General features: G+C 37.7%; 1 protein-coding gene across 2 annotated transcripts in view; it reads left to right on the top strand.

The window, feature by feature from the left end:
• The window catches only part of FAT4 (FAT atypical cadherin 4), a 142,308-nt gene that overhangs the window by 98,843 nt on the left and 16,950 nt on the right, over nt 1-26,515 (top strand). For both annotated transcript variants that reach the window (XM_082759456.1, XM_082759457.1), the window contains exons 7-11: nt 2,468-2,648; nt 6,014-6,264; nt 9,159-13,508; nt 22,251-22,355; nt 23,555-23,862. In XM_082759456.1, the coding sequence (XP_082615582.1) occupies nt 2,468-2,648; nt 6,014-6,264; nt 9,159-13,508; nt 22,251-22,355; nt 23,555-23,862 (5,195 nt within the window). The remainder of the gene's footprint in view (nt 1-2,467; nt 2,649-6,013; nt 6,265-9,158; nt 13,509-22,250; nt 22,356-23,554; nt 23,863-26,515) is intronic.

Below are 26,515 nucleotides of genomic sequence, written 5' to 3'. Positions count from 1 at the left end.
GGTTGGTTGGAGGCAAATAGCGAACCAAAAGCTGCTGCTTGGTTGAAGGCAAATAGTGAATCAAAAGCTGCTGCTATCAGTGTAACTCTGAGCCGGAAAATATCCACATCTGGCATCTCTTTCTATTACAGGACCATTTCCATTATGGAATCAAGGACTTAACAGCCATGCAGGAGAAAGACACAACCCATCAGAGCATGTTGCTTGTAGCGCATGTCCATGTGGTAGTGTGCCAGCAGTCATGGACCATCCTCTTCCCATTCCCCATGCTGTCTTGTGAATGTAGCTAGCATGGCACTGAGCCCCAGCCCCTTTCAGCCTGCAGAGTACCCCACTGGCATGCGCCTGAGCTGATCCCACCTCTCTAGTGTTGTGTTATGTCTCACGACACCTTCTAGAGAAGCTTCCACTGTGGAAGAAACTGTGAAGAAACTCAACACATTGAATTTTCCAGCATTGTTTTTTTGAGTGAGCAATTACATTTAAAACATTTAAATTACATTTAAAACAATGAGATTCAGGGCTTAGCTGCAAGTTTGCTTTCTTTACCAGGCTGCATTGCATTACTGATGCTCTTTGAATAGGACTTACCCAATATTAATCTCTGAATTATGCATAATTTGTTTTATCACCTGTGAAACTTAACAACTTTCAGCTTTTCATTTCATTAGCTGTGAGATGGATGTCGATTAAATGTGTTTGGAAGGCCAGAGCTTGATGACACACACAGCAAATACCACTGAGGACTCGATTTCGTTTAATGCAGTAATAATAAACACTCCATGGGCAATATTTCAGCAATCGGGAACGCTTTTGCAGCCCTTTCTATCTATAAGTGTTTGGCTGAATGACAAAATCGAGAAAAAAAAATAATAAAAAGAGTCTGCCTTAATGTAACCTTTGAGGCTGAAAGTATATTAATTGGCAGAATGAATTACCTCAGAACAGAGCAGAGAAAGGGCTCCATTGTGCGCGGCCGTGGCGTGAAACGTATCCTCTCTGGCTCTCATGTTCTTTCCTCAGCATTGTGGTCCAGCCTGTCCCATCAGCAGTCTTATAAGTGAGCCCTGCAAGATTTATAGCTCGTCTCCACTGGACACTTGTTCGTTCGGGCTGTTTGCACATTATGCTGAGTTGCTTTGTGGTGGGAAACCTCCTTCCCCTGCAGAAGCTGCTCCCAGCTCCTCCCTGAGATGGTGTGATGCTCCTTAAGCCTGCAGGGGTTAAAACGGGGAAAAACGAGGTCATTAGTTGCTCTTCTCTACAGAAGCTCAGTGTCTGGAGCCCTTGCCAGGGCCACGTGAGCCCCGAGCCCTGAGATGTTGAGGCCCAGCAGTAACCTTGTGCAGCAGTGACCTGATCATCTGCTGGGATGGAGGGATTAGGGCAGTCACACGGGGACTTGCCTGTGTTTTATCAAGTGACAGTTCAGTGTAATAAACTTGCCTTTCAGCAAGGACCCGAACCGGTCTCCAGGGTGCTGGCCCAAAGCATTTCATTAGCATTGCTTTTTCCTCAGTCCAGCCAATAATGAATTATTGTATGTCTTTGAGATTGAGGGGGAAAGGAATCTAATCTTGGGTAAACCAGGCATGGTCATCATCTGTCTTTTGAGTAAAAGTGCTGTATGCTGGGAGTTTTGAGCTCTTCTCTCTTATTGCCCCCTGTCTCAACACACACACTTTTGCTAGGTATTCAAAGAATAACAGGATCCCATTTTTTCAGGGACCCTCAGTGAAGAATTTAGTTAGCAGAAGGTGTCTTGCTGATTGTTGGCTCAAAACAAGAGCAATAAACTATTAAACCCAGCATGAACTTCTACAATTTTTCAGTGTCTTTTTTTTTTTTTTTTCCAGTTTTGACAAAGGAAAAGTTACTTGCTGCTAGTGATGCTTGCTTCTACAGGGAAATCAAGGCTGCGTGAGTCTAGAGACCGTGCAACCTTCTCACCCGTTCAGGGAAAGGTCTCCCTAGGTCAGGGTGTGACCGGCAGTGGAAGTGCTGTGCGGAAAGCTGGAGTTTGCCACTGTTTCCACTCTATTTGTTCTGCGGATAAGTAAATTGAAGGCTGGAGTCTTCACGGCTGTCAGTGTGCCACCTTTGAATGACTTCTCAAAGGCAACCACATGTTCAAATTGGTCCTAATTGTTACAGGAAGGTTTCTGAGTGGTTCCAAGACCATCTTTTTCCAGTGAGCTTGTATTACAAAATGTTGCTGGAATTAGATGAAACGAGATTAAAAAATATATTTTTTTTGTTTGTTTTTTTTCCTTTTCTTTCACAGCTTGTACTTTATGTCAAGATGCCTTTGAAACAAATCTGACCCTGTCCTGTATGTTGAATTGGCTTTCTCACTTTGTGAGCTGTGACATGTGCAATCATTAGGCTTTAAATCGGAGATGGCAGACCTCAGATTAACACTGTGATATTCGTAACCTCTGGCATTCTCTATCCCACTTTCCCGCAGGATCTCCTGCCCTCACTGGCACTGGAACCATCGCTGTCACAGTGGATGATGTCAATGACAACGTGCCCACATTTGCCTTTAATGTGTATTCTGCCATTGTTCCTGAGGATGCACCTACAGGGACAGATATTTTGCTAGTAAACTCCTCGGACGCTGATGCTTCTACAAATGCCGTTATTAGGTAGGTCGTTTAGCACCACTGTGTGCAGTCCTGCCTTGTACCTCGCCTGAAGATTTTTTTTTTCATAGTATCCATCATCAACAAGACATAAACCTTTAAGGCAGAAAAGGACAGTGTACAGCTAACTCTTTCAGCAAATCTGATTTTTGTTTTTAAATAAGCTTTTAGAAATGTATTAAGGTCAAGGAAATTTGCAGTACTGTTTTTTAATTTTTAACTACATTAAAAGCAAATGTGAGTCTAATTCACACCTAAGCGTTATTGTTGATGGGCTAAATGTCTTGCTAAGTATAGAAAAACAAACAAACAAACAACAAAAAAAAAAAACTAATATAATAAATGGATTAAGAAATTAAGCAGGCAGTCCTTCCGTATACATTCTTTGACTAAAGAAATATGACATAGGCTGTGATTATTCTGTGTTACTGACTACCGTCAGATTTTTTAGCCTTTTTAAAGCTTTAGCATTATATTTAGCATAGCATTTAGAACTGAGGACTTGTAATTAACTAGCCACTGGGCTGAACACTGGCCATTGCTAGTTCACAGGCAAGAGTAATTAAGATGCTAAGTGGCAGTGAGAAGGTAAAAATTATCCACTGAGGACAGATTTATTGGTAATGGAATACAAATCAGATTCTAATTAGTTATTAAATCACAAGAACATGTAGGTTATCTCTTCAAAATTAACTTTTGTTAATGTAAACACCCATGCCTGTTTCCAAACTTAAAAAAAAAAAAAATATAAAAGTAGCTTATTCATTTGCAATTTCTATTCATTCTTCAAAGTGTGTAGGAATATAACTGTGCTCATAAAAAAAAAAAAAAAAAAAAAAGGAAATAAAGAAGAATTATGTTATAATGAAGCAAGTGTATATAAAATACTGCAATATTTTATTTCAAATAGCTACAAGCCATAAATAGGAACTTTATGTCTTGGCATCTTTAAATATTTGAAAAGTGTCCAAAATTTCCATTTATTAAATTGTGAAACAATGAAGCTTTTAATCCATTTCACTCTCACTCAGAGAAACTATTTCTGGAAAGCTTCTTTAGAAAAAATAATTCCATACAAATCATGAATGATTATAATGATTTCATCCCATAACCAAAAATTATCAGAGCGCTCTCAGATTTCTTTACTATGTTTGAATTGCTTTGATATTTCTGCTATTAGTCTTTAGTCACTTACTCAATACCTCATAGCAGAATAGTTGATTAAGATGTTTTTTTTTTGTAAGAAGCTATTTTAAGACTGTTTTGAGGTTTTGTTTTGCACTTTTTCGACTCAGAAACATACTTTGTTTTTCTTTGACAGAACTTGTCCAGGTTTAGTGTTTAGAATAATGCAAACCTTAAAATATGACTGGTATTACAGAACTAACAAAAGCTAGAGGGACCAGAATACATAAGCCCTTCTTGTCAGAAGTGCTGAGCACTCAAAAATTCCTTCGCAGTCTTATTAGACCCCATTCCAAAATCAAATCTTTGATTTCCATAGATGGGATATACAATTCCATGTTAAGATTTTCATATAAAGTCAAAAAACGAACTTCATTATCCAAAAAGTAGCTAATCTTCTGCAAAACTGTAACATATCAATATATGCCAACTCTTTTTCCTCTTATTTCTGGTGATAACCTGTGAAATCATTACAAGGAGCTGATGAGGTTGTTAATGGTAATGCATGCTTGAATAGTATCGTTGAAGGCAGTATAGATAAGAAGGGTCAGCACAGTCAAAAGGCCGGATTTTAAGCACTTCAGTCAGTTTCCTGGTATACTAGTTGCCATGATTACAGTTTCATGTATTTATCTTTTGGCTTAGTTTGGAATTTATTTTTTTTTAAATACAGACACTTGCATTGTCAATTTAATTAGTGTGAAGTTATACTCAGCTATAACTCAGAATATCCCATGGCAAACGTATTTTTTTTTTAATGTCTCTCACAGTGCCTTTCCAACAGTAATGCTTGAGCCATTCTTCGTACATGGAAGTACATGAGAGAGAGACTGTCTCACACAATGTTAAAACACTGCAAAACACAGATGAAACGTGTCCGTGCTGCCGGCATTTAGAGAGATTTAAGTGGTGCTTTAAGCTTTGTGCACATTTCTTACACCCTAGATGCACTTTTCTTTGGCTGGAGAATAATTACATATGGCCATCATATTGAATCATAATTAAGCAATTAAAATATGCTCCTGGCATTCTGTAGAGATTAATGACTGAGCATGAGAGGTTGCCACAGCCTATTACACAGGCTGGCTATCAATCCTCTAGGAAAAGCTTCTGGCCTGTGTTATTATTTCTGTCATAGCGTGTTTTGATTTTGAAAAGCTGAAGATGTGAATGTTACTCTCTTTCATAACAGTAGTTTTCTTCTGAATATTTTATATAATTGTGTACTTCAGAAAAGTTGCTACTGTGCCATAACAGGCTTCTCTGAAGAAACAATGCTAATCTCAATTGTAGGGGCTGTAATATGAGATATGAGAGTTGTTCATTTTAGCCAGCTTTTTTTTCCTGTGTTTTGTAGAAAGCCCATTTTCTGAATTAACAGAAATCTAATGTTAACCAGTTATCTTTAAAAATACAACCTAGTGCTCCAGGTGCCTTTGAGATTTGTTCTGTACTAACAGAAGATGCGTAAGCATTCAAAAAGCAAGGACAAATTCACTGTGCTAACAAGCCAGAAGTGCAGTACAACGAGGTACAGTGAGCACAAAATCCGTTCTTACCACATTTTTGCACACTCTCTCATGATTAGTTGCTATTAGCATAGTTTTGCAGTTACTGATTTACTCTGATTTATTATGAATTACTATAAACTATAATTGAAATCTTGAATAGCAAAACTTTGCTCAGTATCAGGAAACTATAAATTATAAACCCTCATATTATTTTGTAAAAGTCATCCTTTTATTTTAGAAAGTAGTATTATTTCTAATTGTATTCTGCAGTTTCAGTTAAGAAATGTCAGTCCTTTGGAGTAACACTTAATGCATTAGCCCAAGGAAATCAGTACTAGAGGCTGCCTGTAGCAGGCCACTTGCAATTTTGAGAGAATGCCCAGCTGTGTCTCCAAACGTACAAAGGCTCAGTCTACTCCTCATTTATTAGAAATCTATCAGTGTTAAGCAAGTGCATTTGGAAATCCCCAGAAATGCCATTTCTGAGAGGTCTCAAAATATGGAAGAGAAAAAAAGTGAAGACAGATGGATAGGCAGAAGAAAATCTTTATGTCGATGTCCATCAGCATGGTGGTCTGAACAGTATAAAAAATTGTTATTGTCCTGAGGCAGCAGCCTGCCTTATGAAATACTAATTGATTTTTTTTTTCTAATTTTTTTTCTTTCAAACAGCTATAGGCTTACTGGTGGCAATTCACAATTCACAATCAACCCATCAACAGGACAGATCATCACCAGCGCCCTACTCGATCGAGAGACGAGAGAGAACTACACTTTGGTGGTGGTGGCAAGTGACGGGGGCTACCCCAGGCCTCTCTCCAGTTCCACCAGTGTGCTCGTTGCTGTTGCCGACGTGAATGACAATCCTCCCAAATTTCAACACCATCCCTATGTCACCCATGTCCCATCGCCTACCGCTTCAGGTAACCTGATAGGTGGCAGTACTTAGGATACTTCAGATTGCATTAATATATTACTGAATGCAAAGCTATGCCACAAGAAATGTTTCTGAGATATTCCTCTGAAGCTATTTTCTAGGTTTTATATTTGTGTTGCACAGGAATGAATACAAGGCAAAATATATGACCTGCATTTTAGCATTTTTTTTTAGTTTGTTCCTTCCATCCAGTCCCATTTGTACTCTTGTTATATAAAGAGGACATAGTATAAATGAGCACCCAGCTTTCAATCTGATAGGCAAACAGGTGATCAAATTTAATTGCTTTGTTAGGGTTAGGAAGGCAGTAGCCTTTTTTTCCTCTTAATGTCACCTCCTGCATGTAGATATTTTTTGGCAGCCTTGAGTAATTCTTAAAGAGGATTTCGTCAACATCTTCTGAAAAGCCTTCCATATCTTCTGTCTTGGATGTTAATTATGTTGCTTTTCATTGAGCCAAGTGGTGAAGTAATGTAAAAGTAAAGCCAAGCAGCAACCCTACTTTTGTTGAACGTGCTCCTAAGTTACAGTTACTTCACTCAATGCAGACATTAATTTCTGTTTTGGTTTATGTTTAAACAAGCCTGATAGATAAAGAAACTAGAAATGGGTAACTCTAAAATACTAATATTTTCTATTTACAAAATTGGCATTACAAGGGGAAAGAAAGAGGAGAACATATGCATTTGCAGGGAGATAGGGAGAATATACTGAATGATTCTGATACTAAGACTTTTCTAAGATTTAAAATAGACTGATATTGAAACTTCTGCTATCCCAAAACAGTTAAAGGTTTGTAAAGATGATTACGGTATTACCACAGATTCACCAAACTGCAGTCGTAGCAGTTGATTGTAGAAGCCAGCAGTTCTGTCCATTTTCACATGCATTTGCATACATATGTGATTCTTACACAGAGCAGTCCAAGACAAATGGTTTACAAAACAAATTTTCCTTTAAAAGAAAAATTTAAAAAAGCTTATTTCTTTGTCTTGGGGTTGTCTTTCTAAATTTTAAACAATTGCAAATACTTCTTCTTTTTATGGAAGAATGAATTTGTTTTTATTTCTTCCCTGTTTCCAGAACAGCATAATGGGAGTATATGATTATTGCATTGGTGAATCTTTGTGTACCCGGACTAGGGCACAGTGCCTTTGTATGGTTCTTTCTGGGTTGTTTCCTTAAATGTGATTATGAGGAGCACACATATGTTTAACTGATGTATTCAGGCAATACTGGTTTTGGACACTTTTTGTATGAGACCTCTTATAACTAAAAGTGCATAGAACACTTAAGCCATTTTTACTGTTTTTCACTTAGCAAAAAGCTTGAGATACAGGCACAAATTCCTTATTTGATAGCTTATTTTCATTAAAAGGAAATGTTGATATCTTTTCAAATTAGTTTGAAAGGCTGTTGACAGTGATTTTACTACCAGGCATAGCATCCATTAGAAAAAAAAAAAAAAAAAAAAAAAAAACACTTCATTGCAATGTAGCTTTAAAAAAAAAAAAAAAAAGAAAATAATAAGATCACACCACCAAAGCCTCAAAATTTGTATGAGAATTTTGCTTTTATTCCAATCAGAATATGTAGTGTATGGTTTGAAAGAAAACAAAGCTTAATTTGTCAACATTTTTAATCAAGACTAAAAAGAGAAACTAATAATAGTAATTAATAGTACAATTTTTTTAACTGAAGCAAAAATCTATTTTTTTCTATCTCATTTCTCACAAGAATTTGAATATTGTAATTGTCTAAATATTCTTCCCTATGGAGTACATATCATTGCACATGACAGATAGTGACATCAAGTATAGTTTTAAGGAGACACTGTCAAAGTAATTCCTGTGTGTAACTGATTTTGCCTTAAGAGGTTGAAAACAACATTGTTTTTTATACATAATAGTTATTTTCTAAATTTAAGTACTAGTAAAACATCAACAGAGTGTTCTGCAAATTGGTAGGACAGTATCAAATTCGAAAAGATCTGCCATGTATTGAATCTATAAACTCCAGTGCAAAAGGAAACTTCTTGCAAATAGAGATGCTAATAGGGTGCCTGTACAGTGAAGCTTATTGGGAAACATAAATGTGAAAGATACGAAACATAACATATTGATGTTATTGCACTGGAGTTTTCTTCTTATTATTATTTCTATGTGACTTAGCACCCTCATTCCTGTGTGACTCAGCACTCCTATCTCAGATGATCAGCATGATTTTAAAAATGTGGTCCCATTAGTTATTGTCATCTTAATACTCTTAAAAATCAGATGTGTGAGGCTATTGGAGACAAAGGAGGAATATCTGGGAAATAGGAAGAAACGGTTGCAAGGGAAGGTGAGACATTACATAAATAAATATCCAGTGGTGCTGCCTGTTCACTTAATAGTTGTTGAATTGCAGAAAATTCTTTGTTGTTGTTGTTGTGTTATGTTTCTTACATGGATAAATAAATGATGAGTAACTCAAAAAAATCAAAATCCCATTCAGTCTCACTTGATTTATGGCTTTTGCAATGTAAATGTTCTAGAAATAGGATGCTAGACTTCCAAAAAATTGTAGGTCCAGTTGCCAGTGCAGATGTATGCACAAACACTGACATCCATACTGACATTTCCCTGAATGCAGTGACCTAGTTTTCAGACCTACATTTTATGGCTGCATGCATGTTTTGTGGGCTCACAAACTCAGCTTGTTGAACTTAAGATTTTGCGAAGCAGTTTGTTTTCAGAGCAGTGTAAGAAAGAGCATGCTTCTCCAGGAAGAATATCAGAAGGGTTACCCTCACAGTGTTTCCAAGTGAAAAGCTGGTATCTCATTTTCCACAATCACACATTTATTCATAAACTGGCTTGTCTCTGTTCTCCATTTCAGGCTCATTTGTGTTTGCAGTGACTGTCACCGATGCTGATGCTGGCTCCAATGCTGAGCTCCATTATTCCCTTGTGGGGAAAAACTCCGAGAAATTCCATATTGATCCAGAAAGAGGGGCAATCCTATCTTCTAATGCACTGGCAGGAGAGTCTGAAGTCACCATTTCTGTCCACGTGAGGGATGGCGGCCGGTACCCCAAGACAGACTCAACAACAGTCACTGTGAGATTTGTGAACAGAGAAGAATTTCCACGTGTTCAAGCCGAACAGGAGACTTTCACATTTCCTGAAAACCAAGTAGTCGGTACACTTGTCACCACTGTTTCTGGGTCTTCAGCCAGAGGAGGCTCCTTGTCCTACTACATCGCCAGTGGTAACCTGGGCAACACCTTCCTGGTCGATCAGGTAACAGGACAGCTTTCTGTCGGTCAGGCTTTGGATTTTGAAGCCATACAGAAATACGTGGTTTGGATTGAGGCCAGAGATACAGGCTTTCCTCCTTTTTCCTCGTATAAGAAATTGGAAGTAACAGTGGTAGATGTCAATGATAACGCACCGGAGTTTGAGCAAGATCCCTTCATTGCTGAAGTAGTGGAGAACCTGTCCCCACGGAAGATACTGACGGTGGCTGCTGTTGATAAGGACAGTGGTGTTAATGGACAGTTAAATTATGAAATCATTGAAGGCAATACGGAAAATAGTTTCAGTATCAATCGAGCCACTGGTGAGATCAGAAGTGTCAGGCCCTTGGACAGGGAGAAATTGTCTCAATACACACTAACCATAAAGGCTTCAGATAAAGGCACCCCCCTCCAGAGCACGACTGTCAAAGTTATCATTAATATTTTGGATGAAAATGATAATGCCCCGAGGTTTTCCCAGATATTCAGTGCTTCTGTGCCTGAAAACGCACCTCTGGGTTTTACAGTAACCCGAGTCACAACTTCAGATGAAGACATCGGTATGAATGCCATCAGCAGGTACTCCATAAGGGATACCAGTCTCCCATTTATCATAAATCCAAGCACTGGGGATATTACAGTTAGCAGACCACTAAACAGGGAGGACACAGATCGCTACAGAATCAGAGTCTCTGCACATGACTCTGGCTGGACAGTGAGTACGGATGTCACCATATTTGTCACAGATGTCAATGATAATGCCCCACGGTTTACAAAGCCATCCTATTACTTGGAGTGTCCCGAGCTTCCTGGGATTGGGTTGAAGGTCACCCAGGTTTCAGCCACTGATCCCGATGAAGGATCTAATGGTCAAGTCTTCTACTTCATAAAATCCCAGTCCGAGTTCTTCCGGATCAATGCAACCACCGGGGTAATTTTCAACAAGCAATATTTAAGGTACCAAAACTCGAGTGGTTCAAGCAATGTCAACATTAATAGGCACAGCTTCATAGTTACTTCTTCAGACCGAGGCAGTCCTCCGCTGCTGAGTGAGACAACCGTTACAATTAACATAGTAGACAGCAATGACAATGCACCACTGTTCCTCGCTCCTAAATATTTTACACCTGTTACTAAGAACGTGAGAGTTGGCACAAACTTAATTAAAGTTACTGCAGTGGATGACAAAGACTTTGGTTTGAATTCTGAAGTGGAATACTTTGTTTCTGATGAAAGCAAAACTAATAAATTCAGACTGGACAGGAGTACGGGCTGGATTTCTGTGTCATCTTCACTAATGGCTGATTTGAACAAAAATTTTCTATTTAAAGTAAAAGCAAAGGATAAAGGTAATCCACCACTCTCATCTGAGGTAGCTGTTGAAATAGTTGTAACAGAGGAAAATTACCATACACCTGAGTTTTCTCAAAGCCGCATGAGTGTCACTATCCCGGAGAGTCACTCTGTTGGAACAGTGGTCAGGACGGTTTCAGCCAGGGACAGAGATGCCGCCATGAATGGGTTAATCAGATATAACATTTCCTCTGGAAATGAGGCTGGCACCTTTGCTATTAACACAACTACTGGTACACTGACACTAGCCAAACCACTCGATTTTGAGTTACACCAAAAGCATGAGCTAGTTGTTACTGCCACAGATGGAGGATGGGTGTCCAGAACAGGCTACTGCAGTGTCACCATTAATGTCATTGATGTGAATGATAATTCTCCAGCATTCAGCCCTGAGGACTACTTTCCCAATGTATTAGAAAATGCCCCGAGTGGGACAACTGTTATTCGTTTAAATGCCACTGATGCTGATTCTGGACCTAATGCTGTGATTGCATATGCTATTCAGTCCTCAGATAGTGACCTCTTTGTCATTGACCCCAATACAGGGACAATCACCACCCAGGGGTTTTTAGATTATGAAACAAAGCAAAGTTATCATTTAACAGTAAAGGCTTTTAATGTTCCAGATGAAGAGAGGTGCAGCTTTGCTAGTGTCAACATCCAGTTAGAAGGGACAAATGAATATGTGCCCCGTTTTGTGTCCAAGCTTTATTATTTTGAAGTTTCTGAGGCGGCCCCCAAAGGTACCATTGTAGGTGAAGTTTTTGCAAGTGATCGTGATATGGGAACTGATGGAGAAGTCCATTACCTTATCTTTGGCAACAGCAGAAAGAAAGGCTTCCAGATAGATGAGAAAAGTGGCCAGATCTATGTTTCAGGACCTCTTGACAGAGAAAAAGAAGAACGAATCTCTTTGAAAGTTCTTGCAAAAAATCTTGGAAGCATTCGTGGTGCGGATATAGATGAAGTAACAGTTAATATTACTGTACTGGATGCCAATGATCCCCCTGTTTTCACTTTAGCAACCTACAACATACAAATCAGCGAGGGTGTTCCTCCAGGCACCCATGTCACATTTGTAAGTGCCTTTGATTCAGATTCTGTCCCTAGCTGGAGCAGGTTTTCCTATTTCATTGGGTCTGGCAACAACAACAGTGCCTTTTCCATCAACCCTCAGACAGGACAGGTCACTGTCACTGCAGAACTGGATCGAGAAACGCTGCCTGTGTACAATCTGTCCGTGCTGGCCATTGATTCGGGAACGCCGTCTGCTACAGGCAGTGCCTCTTTATTGGTAACCTTGGAAGATATCAATGATAACGGCCCCACCTTGTCCACCAGCCAAGGAGAAGTCATGGAGAATAACCGTGCGGGAACTCTCGTGATGACACTTCAGTCGTCAGATCCTGATCTCCCTCCAAACCAAGGTCCTTTCACATACTACCTGCTCAGCACCGGCCCTGCAACCAGTTACTTCAGCCTTAGCACCACTGGTGTTCTGACCACAACAAGGGAGATTGACAGGGAGCAAATCAGCGATTTCTACCTGTCGGTGATTACGAGAGACTCTGGGGTTCCTCAGATGTCTTCCACAGGAACTGTGCAGATAAAGGTAATAGACCAAAATGACAACCCGTCCCAGCCCAGAACGGTAGAAATCTTTGTTCACTATTATGGCAACCTCTTCCCAGGTGGAATTTTGGGCAACGTAAAGCCGCAGGATCCAGATGTGTTAGACAGCTTTCAGTGTTCCCTCACCTCAGGAGTCACCAGCCTCTTCAGTATTCCCGGGGGCACCTGTGAGCTGCACTCGCAGGCAAGGTCCACGGATGGAGTGTTTGACCTGGCCGTCCTCAGCAACGATGGGTTGCACGGTGCTGTCACGAGCAGCGTCCGGATTTTCTTTGCAGGCTTCAGTAATGCCACCATTGACAACAGCATCCTCCTCCGCTTGAGCATCCACACCGTGCGGGATTTCCTGACAAACCACTATCTGCACTTCCTGCGAATTGCCAGCTCACAGCTGACAGGGCTGGGCACGGCCGTGCAGCTCTACGGGCTGTACGAGGAGAGCAACCAGACCTTCCTCATGGCAGCCGTCAAACGCAGTGGCAACCAGTACGTGAATCCCAGCGGTGTGGCCACCTTCTTTGAGAGCATCAAAGACATCCTCTTCCGCCAGAGCGGGGTGAGGGTTGAGTCCGTGGATCACGACTCGTGCCTGCAGAACCCATGCCAGAATGGAGGGAGCTGTGCGAGGAGGCTGGCTGTGAGCCCGGCTCTGAGGACCCACGAGAGTGTCCCCGTCATCATCGTAGCCAATGAGCCCCTCCGGTCCTTCGTGTGCAGGTGCATGCCAGGATATGAGGGGAGCCTGTGCGAGACCGACATCGACGAGTGCCTCCCATCCCCCTGCCACAATGATGGGACTTGCCACAATTTGGTGGGGGGCTTCTCCTGCAGTTGCCCAGAGGGTTTCACCGGCATGGCCTGTGAGAGGGACGTCAACGAGTGCCTTTCCAACCCGTGTAAAAACGGTGCTGCCTGCCAGAACTTCCCTGGAAGCTTCAATTGTGTTTGCAAAACTGGATATACAGGTATGCTTTCAATTCTTTCCATATTATAGTGAAGAAGAATTAGAAAAAGGGCAGAAACGTTCCTTTTTAGCCCATGATAAATTCCAGCTGCAATTATCTGAATATGTGCATTTCCAATAGGTGAAGAGGTCATGCAGAAGAAAGTATTTTTAGTTATGAAAACTGAGAAGACGAGGTGCCTGCAGTATTATTTCTTCACTGAAAGGGGTTGTGAAGTATTGGAACAGGCTACCCAGAGAAGTAGTTGAATCACCATCCCTAGAGGTCTTCAAAAAATGTGTAGATGTAGAGCTTAGTGACATGGTTTAATAATGGAATAGGCAGTGCTAGGTTAAAGGTTAGACCAGATGATCTTAGAGGTCTTTTCCAATTTAAATGATTCTATGTTTATTTCATTTTAGCTCTGTCCTCCAGCAGATCTCACTTACCTGATTCGTATTAGGGCAGAAGGATTTTTCAAGAGCTATTTTAATTTATTAAATATGTAGAAATCATTTCCAATGCTTAAATACGACTTTTTCTGTTTTTGTTATTGTTATACATACTGTAGTGTATTTTGAGTCTGTTAGAAGTGTTCCAAGCAAGAAAATCAGCCTCTGCCCCAAATTGCTTACAGTTGTACAAGACAGAAAACAGATGAAGGATATGGGAAAGAAAACAAAACTCAGGCAAAATGATCAAATATGCATATATGCATACATACATACATACATATATATATATAATAACAGAAATGGCTTCAGCATTCCTACCTCTTCTGAGTATTTTTTCTCTAATATTTGTTACATATTATTCCTAGAAAAGCAGACTTGGCTTTCATGGTAACAAGGCTCTAGTGTATAGTGTCATGTGGAAACTATATGTATTTCATTTGCAGTCATCAAAGAGCACATTTATTAATTAAATTATACTAAATTAAATTCCTGGCTCCTCATGTAAGGGTTCTGGATGCTTTCAGTTATTTTAAGATAAGTATCAACAGATTGAGATTGCAAATTATCTTAAACCACTAAAGTCACTGTAACATATATAGTGTTAGGGGTTGGATGAAAATACAGTAAGTCCTTTTCTAGCAGAAGAAAACTACTTGGTTGTCATGAGTAATTATACCATCAGAACTTTGGCCCGCTGAATTTGCCTGCTTGAAATTATTTTAGCATGACTGCCTTCCAGCCTTAGTCTTCATTTATTGCTTAGGGTGAAATTTGGGAAAACAGCCCTATGCCAAGTAGCCTGTAAACTTAAGTTCATATACATAATTGTTTGGTTTTTTTTTTCTGGCATAGTCTTTGTCTGCTTGGGTCTTCCTCCATCTGTGGTTCTTGTGTGTATTAGAAAGTTGTGCAATACTTTAGCTATTAGCATTGAATGTGAGGCACTTTCAAGAAAAAAAAAAAAAAAAAAAAAAAACATTAAAAAAATCAAATGTCTTTTCTACGATATGTGAATCATATATACTTTCTCTAGAAAATCACCACTTTATAAGCTGATACAGTCTGTCATATATTCTGGTGGTATTCCCCTCACCAGCCTTCAGGTGGCTATGGCTGTGGGAGAGGCACGTAGGTTCCCACTGCAGTCAGTGGAGATCTCTCTTCTGTCAACAGATCTTCAAGAGAAATTCAGATCACCCTCAAAAAGATTTGACCAGGGGATGAACTTCCAGTCTGTAATTATAATTTCTGAATGACAGTTTCTCAAGCGAAAAAGAGACAGGGACTTTGCAGTTGGATCTTTGTGCAAGGTTGCATCTAGCCTGTCTCACTACTTCAGTGAAACACTCCAGTTGCAAAATGGGTGTACTACTGCAAGGCTTCAGCCTTTTTGTGCATAACCTTTGGATAAAATTCAAGTTGTAGTATGGTCTTTCTATAATCTGTTCATTGTGTGCATAGAAAACAGACACAAATAAAAAATACAATTTACAATTAAACTTTATTTAGGTACAGGGTTGCCTCATTCAGACATTTCTATTGTGCTTAGAGCACCCTAAGCAAATAAAAGCAAAAGAAAATAAAACATTTTTGTCTGAGTACGTTCTTTAAGAAAGGTCTGAACAATGTTAATTGTTGATTATGGCCAATTTTTAGAGACATATTAAAGAGCTTAACTAGAGAAGATATAATAAAGCTTCCATTACCTCTTCTAAAGTGTATTTCTGCATCTCAGATACCCTGGGGTAGCCCAGGTTAAAACAGCTGTGCTCATTACAGTGTGAATATTTGGGCTTGCCACCATTGCCCCCAAAACTTGTCTGTAACCAGTGCAGCAATCGGGGGATTGGCTTTTGTTTTTGTTTTGTTTTGTTTTTCTTTTTTCTTAAATCAGATTAGCACAGGAGATATCATCTACTTCATTGCAAAGAAGATTAATCTATTTCAAACAAAGGCATGACTATGTCATTTAAGGCATAACTATAGCAGTTGATACGTGTTCGATGTGAAAGGTCTCGTGATACAGAGGATGCTGATGTGATCGTTTGTGTGAACCTTACAAACGTACTACTGAGCCTCAGGCCAGGAGCAATTGTTGTTAATTGTCAAACAGTTCTAATTAAGTTACTGATCCAGGAGTTTATTTTATGTTGTATTAGTATATCCAATTATTTTGCCAGGAGCATGGCAAAATAATTCTAGGGTGCCTCTCCCCTGTAACTCTTCAGGCCATTAGGACCAGAGGTTAAATGGACATATGTTTGATATTGCAACTAAGCAAAACACTTCATTAACTCTAGCAGCATACTGTAATATATGCCTCTAGCCTACAATTTGAAGCATTAAAGAAATGTTCAGGTCATTTTTTCTGGTATTAAAGCTTAATGTTCACCCTTTATGTCAGCTAAAAATAAAGCTTTACATGTGACAAACACTTGAAGAAAAAAAAAAAAAAAAAAAAAGAAAGATGTTTTAACTAAGAAAATGTGATAAGAGACTTTTACAATTTGAAGTGTTTGATTTCTTTCATGGTATGAATTAAATTTGGCATCAGATATGAGCTTCCTTAGACTACTTGTCAACACAAATAATTTTGAAATAGAGTACGACTGAGGCAGCTGTTTATATTTGGGAGTCAGATCTTTTTAAAATCAGTTGGTCATTGCAGAATCAAGAATTATTTAAGTGTCTTGGGATTAATTGGTCAAGACAGAAAACAAATGGCGCCAAAGTATGTAATTAAAACCCAAAATATCTTTGGAGTTGAATATCAGTAGAGCTTATTAGATAAGATCACAATTAATATTCAGTATATTTAGACATCTTATGTCTGCAGAAATGTATTTGATATGCTGCAAATTTAATATTCAATGGGTTCTGCAAATATCAGAATACAGATTGAGAATGTCAGAGAGAATGTTATGTCATTATCATACTACCAACAGAAAAAAATCACAGCTGTTTGGGATTTTAATCATGATTCATATATGATTAAAGATAGCCATAGTGCATGTAATAATAAAGCTAGGAACTGTTTCTTTATGAATATAATCCCTGAGTGCCTCAACGAGAAAAGAGACAGCCAAAATAGCAGATTTTTAATTCAGTGTATCATATACATAGCTTTGCTGCTTCTCTTGGAATGAAAATATTCTCATAATTGAATTTCCATGTTCTGTAAAAAAAAAAAAAAAAAAAACATCAACAACATGGTATTGCATACAATTAGAAATTAGTATTTTCTGAGACAGACTTTGTTCACTGTAAATTTGAGTGCATGAGCTATAGACCCTTATAATGGCTTACCTGAAAATTGAGAGTTTCTTTACTTGATTTATTATGTTTTGTCAGCTGCATTTCACTTCATCACACTGCAAAGGTAATTTAGTTCATTTCACTGAATAGGATTATGGAGAGCGATTACCTCAGAGCAACATTACTAAGGTTTGAACAATCTGTTATAATTACATCTCTTAATAATGATCAGGTTTTGTTTTTAAAATAATCACTTTCTAGAAGGAATATACTTTGTGATTTACAGTAGTTATCTGCCCTTCCTTTGAACCCTTCTTTTCCTGTTTTCCAGGACTCATTAAGATGAAGGAATTTAGGTTTGTGAAATTGTTTCAAATGCCAGATTAAAATACCAGAACCATTTTAAAAGATGGACATGGAGAACCACAAAAAGTAAAATTCTCAAATCAGCTGAAATCTAATCCGAGAGCATTCAGTTGGTATCTGTTCCTCCTACATCTTTTAATTAAAAAAAAAAAAAAAAAACCTGCTCTCAGGAAGTTTGATTTTTGTATAAGCTCATGCACGTGATATCATCAGTTTGAGGTGATGGATGATAAATGATAGTCCGTTATCAATTATCCTGTGTTATCCTAAAATTCGTGTTCTTCAAAAAAGGCTTTTGTGATACAAAGATGAATACCCTGACTCTTTTGATACTTTGTTTGAGAACAAATCTCCAAACTCATCTAACCACTTCATTTACCTGAACTGGAGTTCCCGAGATGGCTCAGATTTGGGGTCTCTGGTTCACAAAACATTGTCTGAGACATTTCCTTCCCCTCATTGGATTTAATAACCTGAAATTCTAATAAAGGTTATATGATTAGCCTAGTTCTTTATGCTGTCCTAATGAAACAATTCCCCAGTTGAGAAGTGCATAATAATCCAACTCTGTGAAAATACTTCTAGAAAATTAATTCACATAAGCCATGAAAACTTGTAAACCTCATAATTTTTCAAAGCACATTGCTTTAATGAGACAAAGGTCTATCAGAACCGTACTCTTAAATTCATGTTGTAAACCTTAAATCAGCAGACTGCTGTGGAAAATGATCTGCATAATCCAAAACTGCTCTAGCTGTATGAGATTTTAGCAAAAATCATTGGCTTCATATTTTTGCAAAGTAGTAAAACTTCAAGTTTGGGTTCAAGTGAAGATGCTTTTGTGCATACTGCCAGTTTCGTATTGCCTTCAATCCAGTAAGGTTCCTTGAGTGATTTACTTTATCTGTGGGGGTGAAATTTCAAATTAACTAGTGTTTCTGTCAATTCTTAAGAAAAACATAATTCTCTGAAAGTCCTGTTGTTGTTTTTGGTTTGCTTGCTTGTTTGTTTGTCTTTTCCCTCTCCAGAAAAAATTGTGTCTAAATAGAAGCATAATACCTTAGGCAGAACAGGAAAAGCAATAGATGCGCAAGCTATTTTAATCTTAATTAACACCCCCCCCCCCCCCCCCCAAAAAAACTTAACCTTAATTTAAACCCCCAAACCTTAACCTTTATTACCTATATTAACCTTACTGTGTTGGTAACTCATGAGATAGGCAACCAGGTCCAACTTGAATAAGTACACTTTTCAAATCAACTGTTCACAGTTGTGTTCAATGGAGTTCTAGGATATTAAGCAGGAGTATCTTCTACAGTACTTGTACTAAAATACTGGAAAGCCAACATAGCATGCTACAAGGGAGATAACTGAAAGTGGTAGGGCAACAGGTTCACACCTTAGATGGCTGTACAAGCTAGAAGAACAAGGTGTTAAAACAAACGAACAAACAAACAAACAACAACAACAACAACAAAGTAGAAATTTAGTAGAAGTTTGCAGGACCAAGTACAATTTAACTAGTATCACAGCAACTTTCCTGGAGGAATCCCAACAGTGAATAAATGCCAAACAAGCAAAAAACCCTGCTGGGTAAAGCCCTGAGTAACCTGATCTAACTTGGAAGGTTGCCTTGCTTTAAATGGCGGTTGGACATCATGACCTCTGGGGTCCCTCCAGCCTAAATTTTTCCATACTTCCAGAGCTTTTGTCCTTGTTCAGACATCCAGAAAGATCCACTTCTACCAATCAAGTCTGGGCAAAGATAACAGTGGGAAAAAATAAGGATATAGGAGGAACATAGTTTAGATTAAAAGGGAAGAGTAAGGAGGTGCAATTTGAACACTGGTGGACTATCCAAAAAACAGAAATTGATACATGTAGAAAGTCCTAGCAGACTAACCAATGCAGGCTGCCAATAACAGCTTGACATATGGAGACCTTTCCTTTAAGGAAGCACCAGAGTTTCTGTCTCAGAGGAGTCTGGGGAGGGACTGACTGAAGATCTGAAGGTAGAAGGAAATTTGAATGAGTTGATGAACTTCAGGATTTTGAAGAAAAGAGAAAATGAAGCCTTCTAACAGCAGCTGTCTTTAGAAGAAGCTGACATAAGGCAGTTGGTTGATAAGGTTAACCTGGAGGTATGCACATAAGAAAAGAAAATCGGGAGAGTTGGGATTTTGAAGGAAAAAGTATAACTGAGAATTATCTTAAGGCCATATTAAAAAATACAGCTGTCTAAAGAGCTTTGAGTGGTCATACCAGGATCTTTTTGGATGAGAATGAATTACATACTGAATAGAAGTAAGTTGCTGTTCTTCTGGTACATATGTGGCATTATATTGTACTGTTTACCTACTAACTTACTTATCAATTCCTAGTTTAAAACTCCCATAATCTATTTACCGTGTTTTTCTAATAATCTTGCTTTATCAGACATTTACTTTAAATCCTCCTATGGTACAGCCATAGTGACAAAACAGGATAGAAGTCCCAAATTATACTTTTCTTCTGCCAATACGACTGAAGAGGCGGAAGGACTCTTGCTTCCTGGAATAACCATGTTTAACATGCATTTAAAGGCAAAAAGTGAACTTCAGAGACATCTTTTGCTGGATCACTATTCCAAATATAAATAGATACATTTTTCCCAGGTCTTTAGCACTTCAGTGAATGTCAGAGAATAGCCAAAATTTCTTCTTCATTTTAAATAAATATTAGTTTTAATAGCTCTGATGAATTGTTTAATCAGAGTATTTGTCTTCTCCTGTGTCAAAACAGTTGGAATAAATGCAAACACGCTTTTATTAGTTTTATGAATTATTCAAACAATTGTTAAATATGAAAAAGATGTTGTTATTCACTGGTTAAAATATATGCAGCTAAAATAAACAACCATGGTCTGTTGCTGACTCAGCAAGTATGCTACCTTTAAGAGAGCTGATACAAAGAAGAGTACTTTGGGAAAATTTTAAAAGACTGAGTAAGCCCTATTAGCTTAGATTTTTCCTTCTGAAAACTAAGAAACGTCATTGAGCTAATTTAAGCATCTCAGCCTCATTTTTGCTACATGTTCTCTTTGCTAAGTCAAAGATCAATGTTATGTGTCATGATTTTTAAATAAAGAAAATATAAAAATCTAACATAAAAAGTTAGCTCATCCTTCAGTCATGCCCATTAGACAATAAAATACAAATAAATACCCCCAGAGCATAATTAGATACAGACACTGGAAATGTTTCCCGGATTTATGGTGAATCTACAAGTTACATGTTAACCACAGGAATCCTCCAGCGCTCCGTTTCCATCCTGCTTGCAGTCACACAGGGAGGGCTCCTGCTTACACGGAAGAACAGTCTCTAAACTTCTTTAGCTTAAACAGAAAAGAACAGAAAAAAGGAGGTTTTCTAATTAGGAGATAAGGCTAAAAACACCAGCAGAGTTAATATAGCGCAGTCCTATTTTTCTTCAATTTTAGAGGCCAGCGATCTTCTAAAGCCTGAGGACTGCATATCAGTGTGCATTGCTGTCATGTGCCATGTAAGAATTATAAAATATATGTGACACAAAAGGACGGACAGCCTCTATGCAAGTTCATGTGTTACTTCTAACTTAAACGTACTTTATGCTTGTATGGTGCAAGGAATAAAATAATTCATTATCCGTGCAAGAAGAAGCAAACAGAAGTCTTACCCTTTGTTAAGTGGGCCTAAATGAAGATCAAGGAGAGATTTAGAAAAGCGTGTCTGATTTTACAAATTTTTGCAGAGAAATAAGAATGAAAAACATGACAACGCTTTCAAGTTTTTGCTGAATCGGTGGTGAAGACTGGGAGTACAGGCAGAAAGTAAGGCAGGTACCAAGGTTGGCATATAGTGGAAGTGCTGACAAACTGGTAAAAACTGAGCAATGAAAAACTGAGAAGTGAAGACAAAACACTTTTGTAGTTAATGTTTCCAGACAAAGAAAATCATAGTTTTGTACAAAGAATCCCCTTGTCAGTATTCAGCATCTGTTAAAATCTTCACTTCTTCTCTTGGTTCCCTTCCTTGTTGAAATGAATTATGTGATTTCAGTATATTCTCTAGTGAATAATATCTACCACATGTGACAATGCCTGCTTAGAAAAGGACCATGTATCCAGGGTAACATGTTTTAGCTCCAGAGGACTGTGGTCCCTCTAAGTCAGGAAGGAGGTTGTAATTGATGAGGAAAAAGAAATATCATATAATGTACAATAGCAGCCTGTGTTTGCCCTGCTGTGTTCATACAGGTTCCAGCAAGAGCTGTCCTTACCTTTGATCCCCTTCACACTGAGTACATTGCATTCAATAGGGAAAAAAAACAAAACAAAACAAAACAAAACAAAACAAAAAAAAAAAAAACACTTCTTGTTTTAGTACAGCATCTCTTTTTATTTCATGATCTCTCTTGTATGGACACCAGTTAATAAAAAGCAATGCAATACCTATATGAGATAATTACAGTGAAACACTTCAAAATTTCTCTCGGTTGGTTGGTTAGCCTGGGACATGGTTAGTATGGCTGGGACAATGTCTGTGTTTCCATCCCTCCATCCCTCCCTAAACCTCAAATGATCTCTCCTTTCGTTATTCTAATACAACCCTTGCTTTGCTATTGACCTGATTCTTCTGACCTTGAAATTGATTTTGTTCCTTGATCACAGGGAAAACCTGTGACTCCGCTGTCAATTACTGTGAATGCAACCCCTGTTTTAATGGTGGGTCCTGCCAGAGCAGTGTGGAGGGGTACTACTGCCATTGCCCCTTCGGTGAGTATGCTCTTGCATCTTTATCTTCCCTTCCCCTATTAATAATTCTCAAGCATACTATTTATGTTTACCTATATGAAACTGGTGGGTATGTGTATATGGATCCCTGTCCTGTTCACAGTAAGAGAACTTGACTCAGCCAGAACAGCTTTAGTAGTCCACACAAGGTCTTGCCCTTTCACTTTATTGCATGTTAATAAAGTTTTGAGTTCCAAAACCAGTATACAATGCCGAGAACTGGAGAAGCATGTAGTACTGCCAAAATAGTTCAGTAATTATTAGAATTTAATTATCCCAGATTTGTTTTGTGGAATGAACCCAATAAAGACATAAAACAACATCAATGTTTTAAGGTATCGTGATGTAATTGCAGCAAGTTTGGTTCTGAATGCAAATCCACCCAGAATTGTCATTGTTCATATAGAAAAGCATACATGTTATAAATAGCTTTGAATATGGTTTTGAACTAACATGTAGAATAACTTCTTCATTCTACTTTCCATGTTTTGCATGTTTTAGAGTTTATTCGTTTCCTAAATTTATAGTCACAGTCCATTATAAATACAACTATTATTCATAAATTTTCTCATTGTCATTGCAGTAAAAAAAAGTCAAGGGAAATTGTGACAGAGAGATATGAAAAGAAATATATAAAATGCACCAAAATATTCAGATCAACAAAGACACTGAGAAGGCATAACTTTTTTATCACATATATGTTTATATTATAAGTATCAGAAATGGATGGCTTAAGTTAGAATTGTTAATTGAGAAATAGTTCATATAACATCTACAGAGAGAAAAATCAGCTGAAGTTGAAAATTTATTTCTGTATTTGGGTTAACAAATGCCTGATGATAATTAATAACTCCTTTTGATATAGCTATCAAACTTTTTTTTCCCCTTACTTTCTTAGGAAAGCATAGAGGCTCAGTGTAGTGTATCTTGTTTTCCAATACATTTAGTTGTCATCTGTAAGTTAATTTTTAAGTTTAAACAAATAAACTTCAACACCTACCTATGGGTAATAGGACTTTTCTGTTCAGGTAGCATATTTTTAATCATACATTAGAGGCTTTTAAAAAAGCCTGTGTATTATAATCCTATCTAGAGCACATTAATACTTGGTTTCTGGGAGTATGCTTGGAAGGAAAAAAAAAAAGCTAGCTGCTACCAGATTTTATTTTTTTATTTTGCAGGTGTTTTTGGGAATCATTGTGAACTGAATAGTTATGGATTTGAAGAGCTGTCATATATGGAGTTTCCCAGTATGGATCCAAACAACAATTATATCTATATAAAGTTTGCCACTATAAAAAGTAATGCCTTAATGTTATATAACTATGATAACCAAACTGGAGAGAGGGCAGAATTTCTGGCTCTGGAAATAACAGAAGGAAGGATGAGATTCTCCTACAATCTTGGCAGTGGCACATACAAGCTTACCGCGACTAAGAAGGTGTCTGATGGACAATTTCACACAGTTATTGCCCGGAGGGCTGGAATGGTAAGAAATGCTAAAATGGGTATTTAAGACAAGTTCAGCCAAGTCACTTTGGCTTCCACATGAACTCAGAGGAACATAAAATTAGTAATGTTGCATTTACCAGCAGAACCTCCAACTTTGGGGAAAAAATAAAAATAAAAATCCCTCATTTCTGTCTTACTCCAACTGACTCAAAGGCCTATAATGGTTTGTTTAGTATCATGATAATAAAAAATAATTAAAAAAACATGTGCAATGCCCTGGATTCTAAATGTGAAAGACGAGAACCAGGAATAATTAATGAAGTAAATTACTGCACATGAGGCTAATTAACTGATGCAGATTACAGGAATTATATTAGGGAAAACTAATTAACTATAGTAACTACAAAAGCCCTTAAAATTACCTTACCCTTTGGATAGTAGAAACAGGCAAACATAAAATTCCATCTCTGACCTCCTTAAGCTAGTTCAGAAATTTTGCAAATCTCATCAGACTAAAAACCTTTTTTATTTTTCTTTCTGTCTTTAAACTCTGTAAAATAAATGCAAAGATTTCAAAGTTGTTACGTTGTGAGGGTTTTTCTGAGAGAAAATAAGGGAATTACTTCCCTCCAGTCCTCCCAGAGGGAATGAATTTTGCCCAAAACTGAACAGGAACAATCGATTGCCAGATGTCTGGTACCTTGACCCTTCGCCTGCCTTTGTTTTTTTCCATTAAATATTTTCTATTCTTTTCTAATTTTTAATATTTCCAAAGCAGAACATAAACCAAATGCTCCTTGAGTTCAAGCCAAGCTTTTTGACTCCACAGTGTTTGAGTTAGAAATGAAACAAAATATATTTGTCATCCATAATCAGTAGCTCTTGCCCAACAGCTCCCTTTTCAAGCAGATATGGCCAACATATATGGAATCTCATATTCTCCCCATGTTTGAAATTAAAGTCACATAAGAATAATATATGGTCGGAGCTCAGATTTTGTTTTATATTTCAAGACAAAATTATATATCCAAATAAGATGAAAGATAATTGTGATGTTGAGTTATGATGTTGTTTTAACGTACCTTAATATCAGATAATTAATAATTTGCCTCTCAGCTTCCAAATGGTTATACTCAAAGATGCAAAGATGCACTTAAATCTTGAAAGGCACCAGATTCACATTTTAGCAACTACATTAATGTGGTATATCTATCAATATGATTGACATGGCTAAGCGTAGAAGCCCACCTTAAAAATTGCAACAAATAAATGAAATACACTTAAGAAAAAAAAAATCAAGCAGAAAAAATATTTTACTTTACTTGGATATGCCAGAGGGATAGACTACAGAAGAAGAGAGAACATGAAAAAGACTATTTAAAGAAAATTTCAGTTATAAATGTTTCAGACTGAAAGCAAGCATTTAAGACAACCTATACTTCTGTGTGATTTTTAAGTTTAAACCATCCCATTAATGTCAGCTGTTTACAAACACAGTATGCAAGTAGAATCACCTTTGTCTTAGATATTTCTGCTTCAGGAAGAATGTCTCCCAGGTGTCCAAAACAGTATAAAGTAGCCCCCCATCAGGGTTCCAGATCTGTCGTTTCCTACAGCACAGTGGGATTTTATCGGAAACTGGTAAAATCATTAAGTTGTCAGTCCTGAGATATTGCAGAGTGACAGGATAGAAAGTCTCATAATGCAGCAAGGTAACCGTAGAGTAATGCTTAAGTAACAAGCAGGAACATTTGACTAACATTAGAAAATAAATTGTATGAACTCTGGTCCAAGTAAAATATATTCTCAAATATCTAGCTCTTCAGCTGGGGTTGCAGCTTGGCTTTCACAGTGCATAGCGATGTGAGTTAGGGAGATTACACTGATTGAGCTAAGAACAAAAAACTCATTTCATTTTTTGTTGTTGAAGCTCTGAAGGAAAATATGTATGCGTATGATGGCATACAGACCAGTCAGCTTATTATTCTTTCTATGAATTGTTCCATTTATACCGGGCACATAATCTGCTTTGGAACTGCAGACTGACATTTCTCAGAAGCAGTTTGCTTATTATGTATGGAAAGAAATTCAAGATAAGCTTTCATTAAAAAAAAAGCAAATTGAACAATTTAGGCATACTGCAGAACATGATTTAGGGCTGAGAGCTATGAATGCATTTGGTCAATACAATGCGTCAGCTTGCGGTATGTATTTGGAAATAGCATGGAGAATCTGTTGGGATTCCCGCAAGACGTTGTTAGTAAACTTCATTGCAGGCAGGAGAAAAAGGCATTGCACAATAATGGCATACTGATAGCTATTGCTGTTTGCTCAGCTCCTGTGGAGTAACCTAAACCAAAATAGGAACCCAGGCATTTAAAAAAGTAATGTTTGATTTAAATTTGCCATAAAACTGTACCACACATCTAGTGGAAATGTGAGAAGCCGATATGTACAACTTGGAGATTATGTTTATTTTTTTGAAAAATTTGATTTAAGGAATAACTAACCTTCAGGGTTTTTTTTTTTTGCAGTGCATCTGTTATTAATAAATCACCATGAGGAAATTTCTTTACTAAATAAGGAATATAATAAAAACTCCTTTTTAAATGAACAGGAGTTATTTCATGATTTTAGTGAAAGCTTTGGTTAGGCTCTTAGTACAGAAATTACAATTAAAAGTGCCATGA

Source organism: Aythya marila (assembly GCF_965140915.1).
Source record: "Aythya marila genome assembly, chromosome: 4".
NCBI classification, from domain to species: Eukaryota; Metazoa; Chordata; class Aves; order Anseriformes; family Anatidae; genus Aythya; species Aythya marila.
The sequence above is the reverse complement of the archived record's forward strand: the minus strand, read 5'-3'. Positions and strand labels throughout refer to the sequence as shown.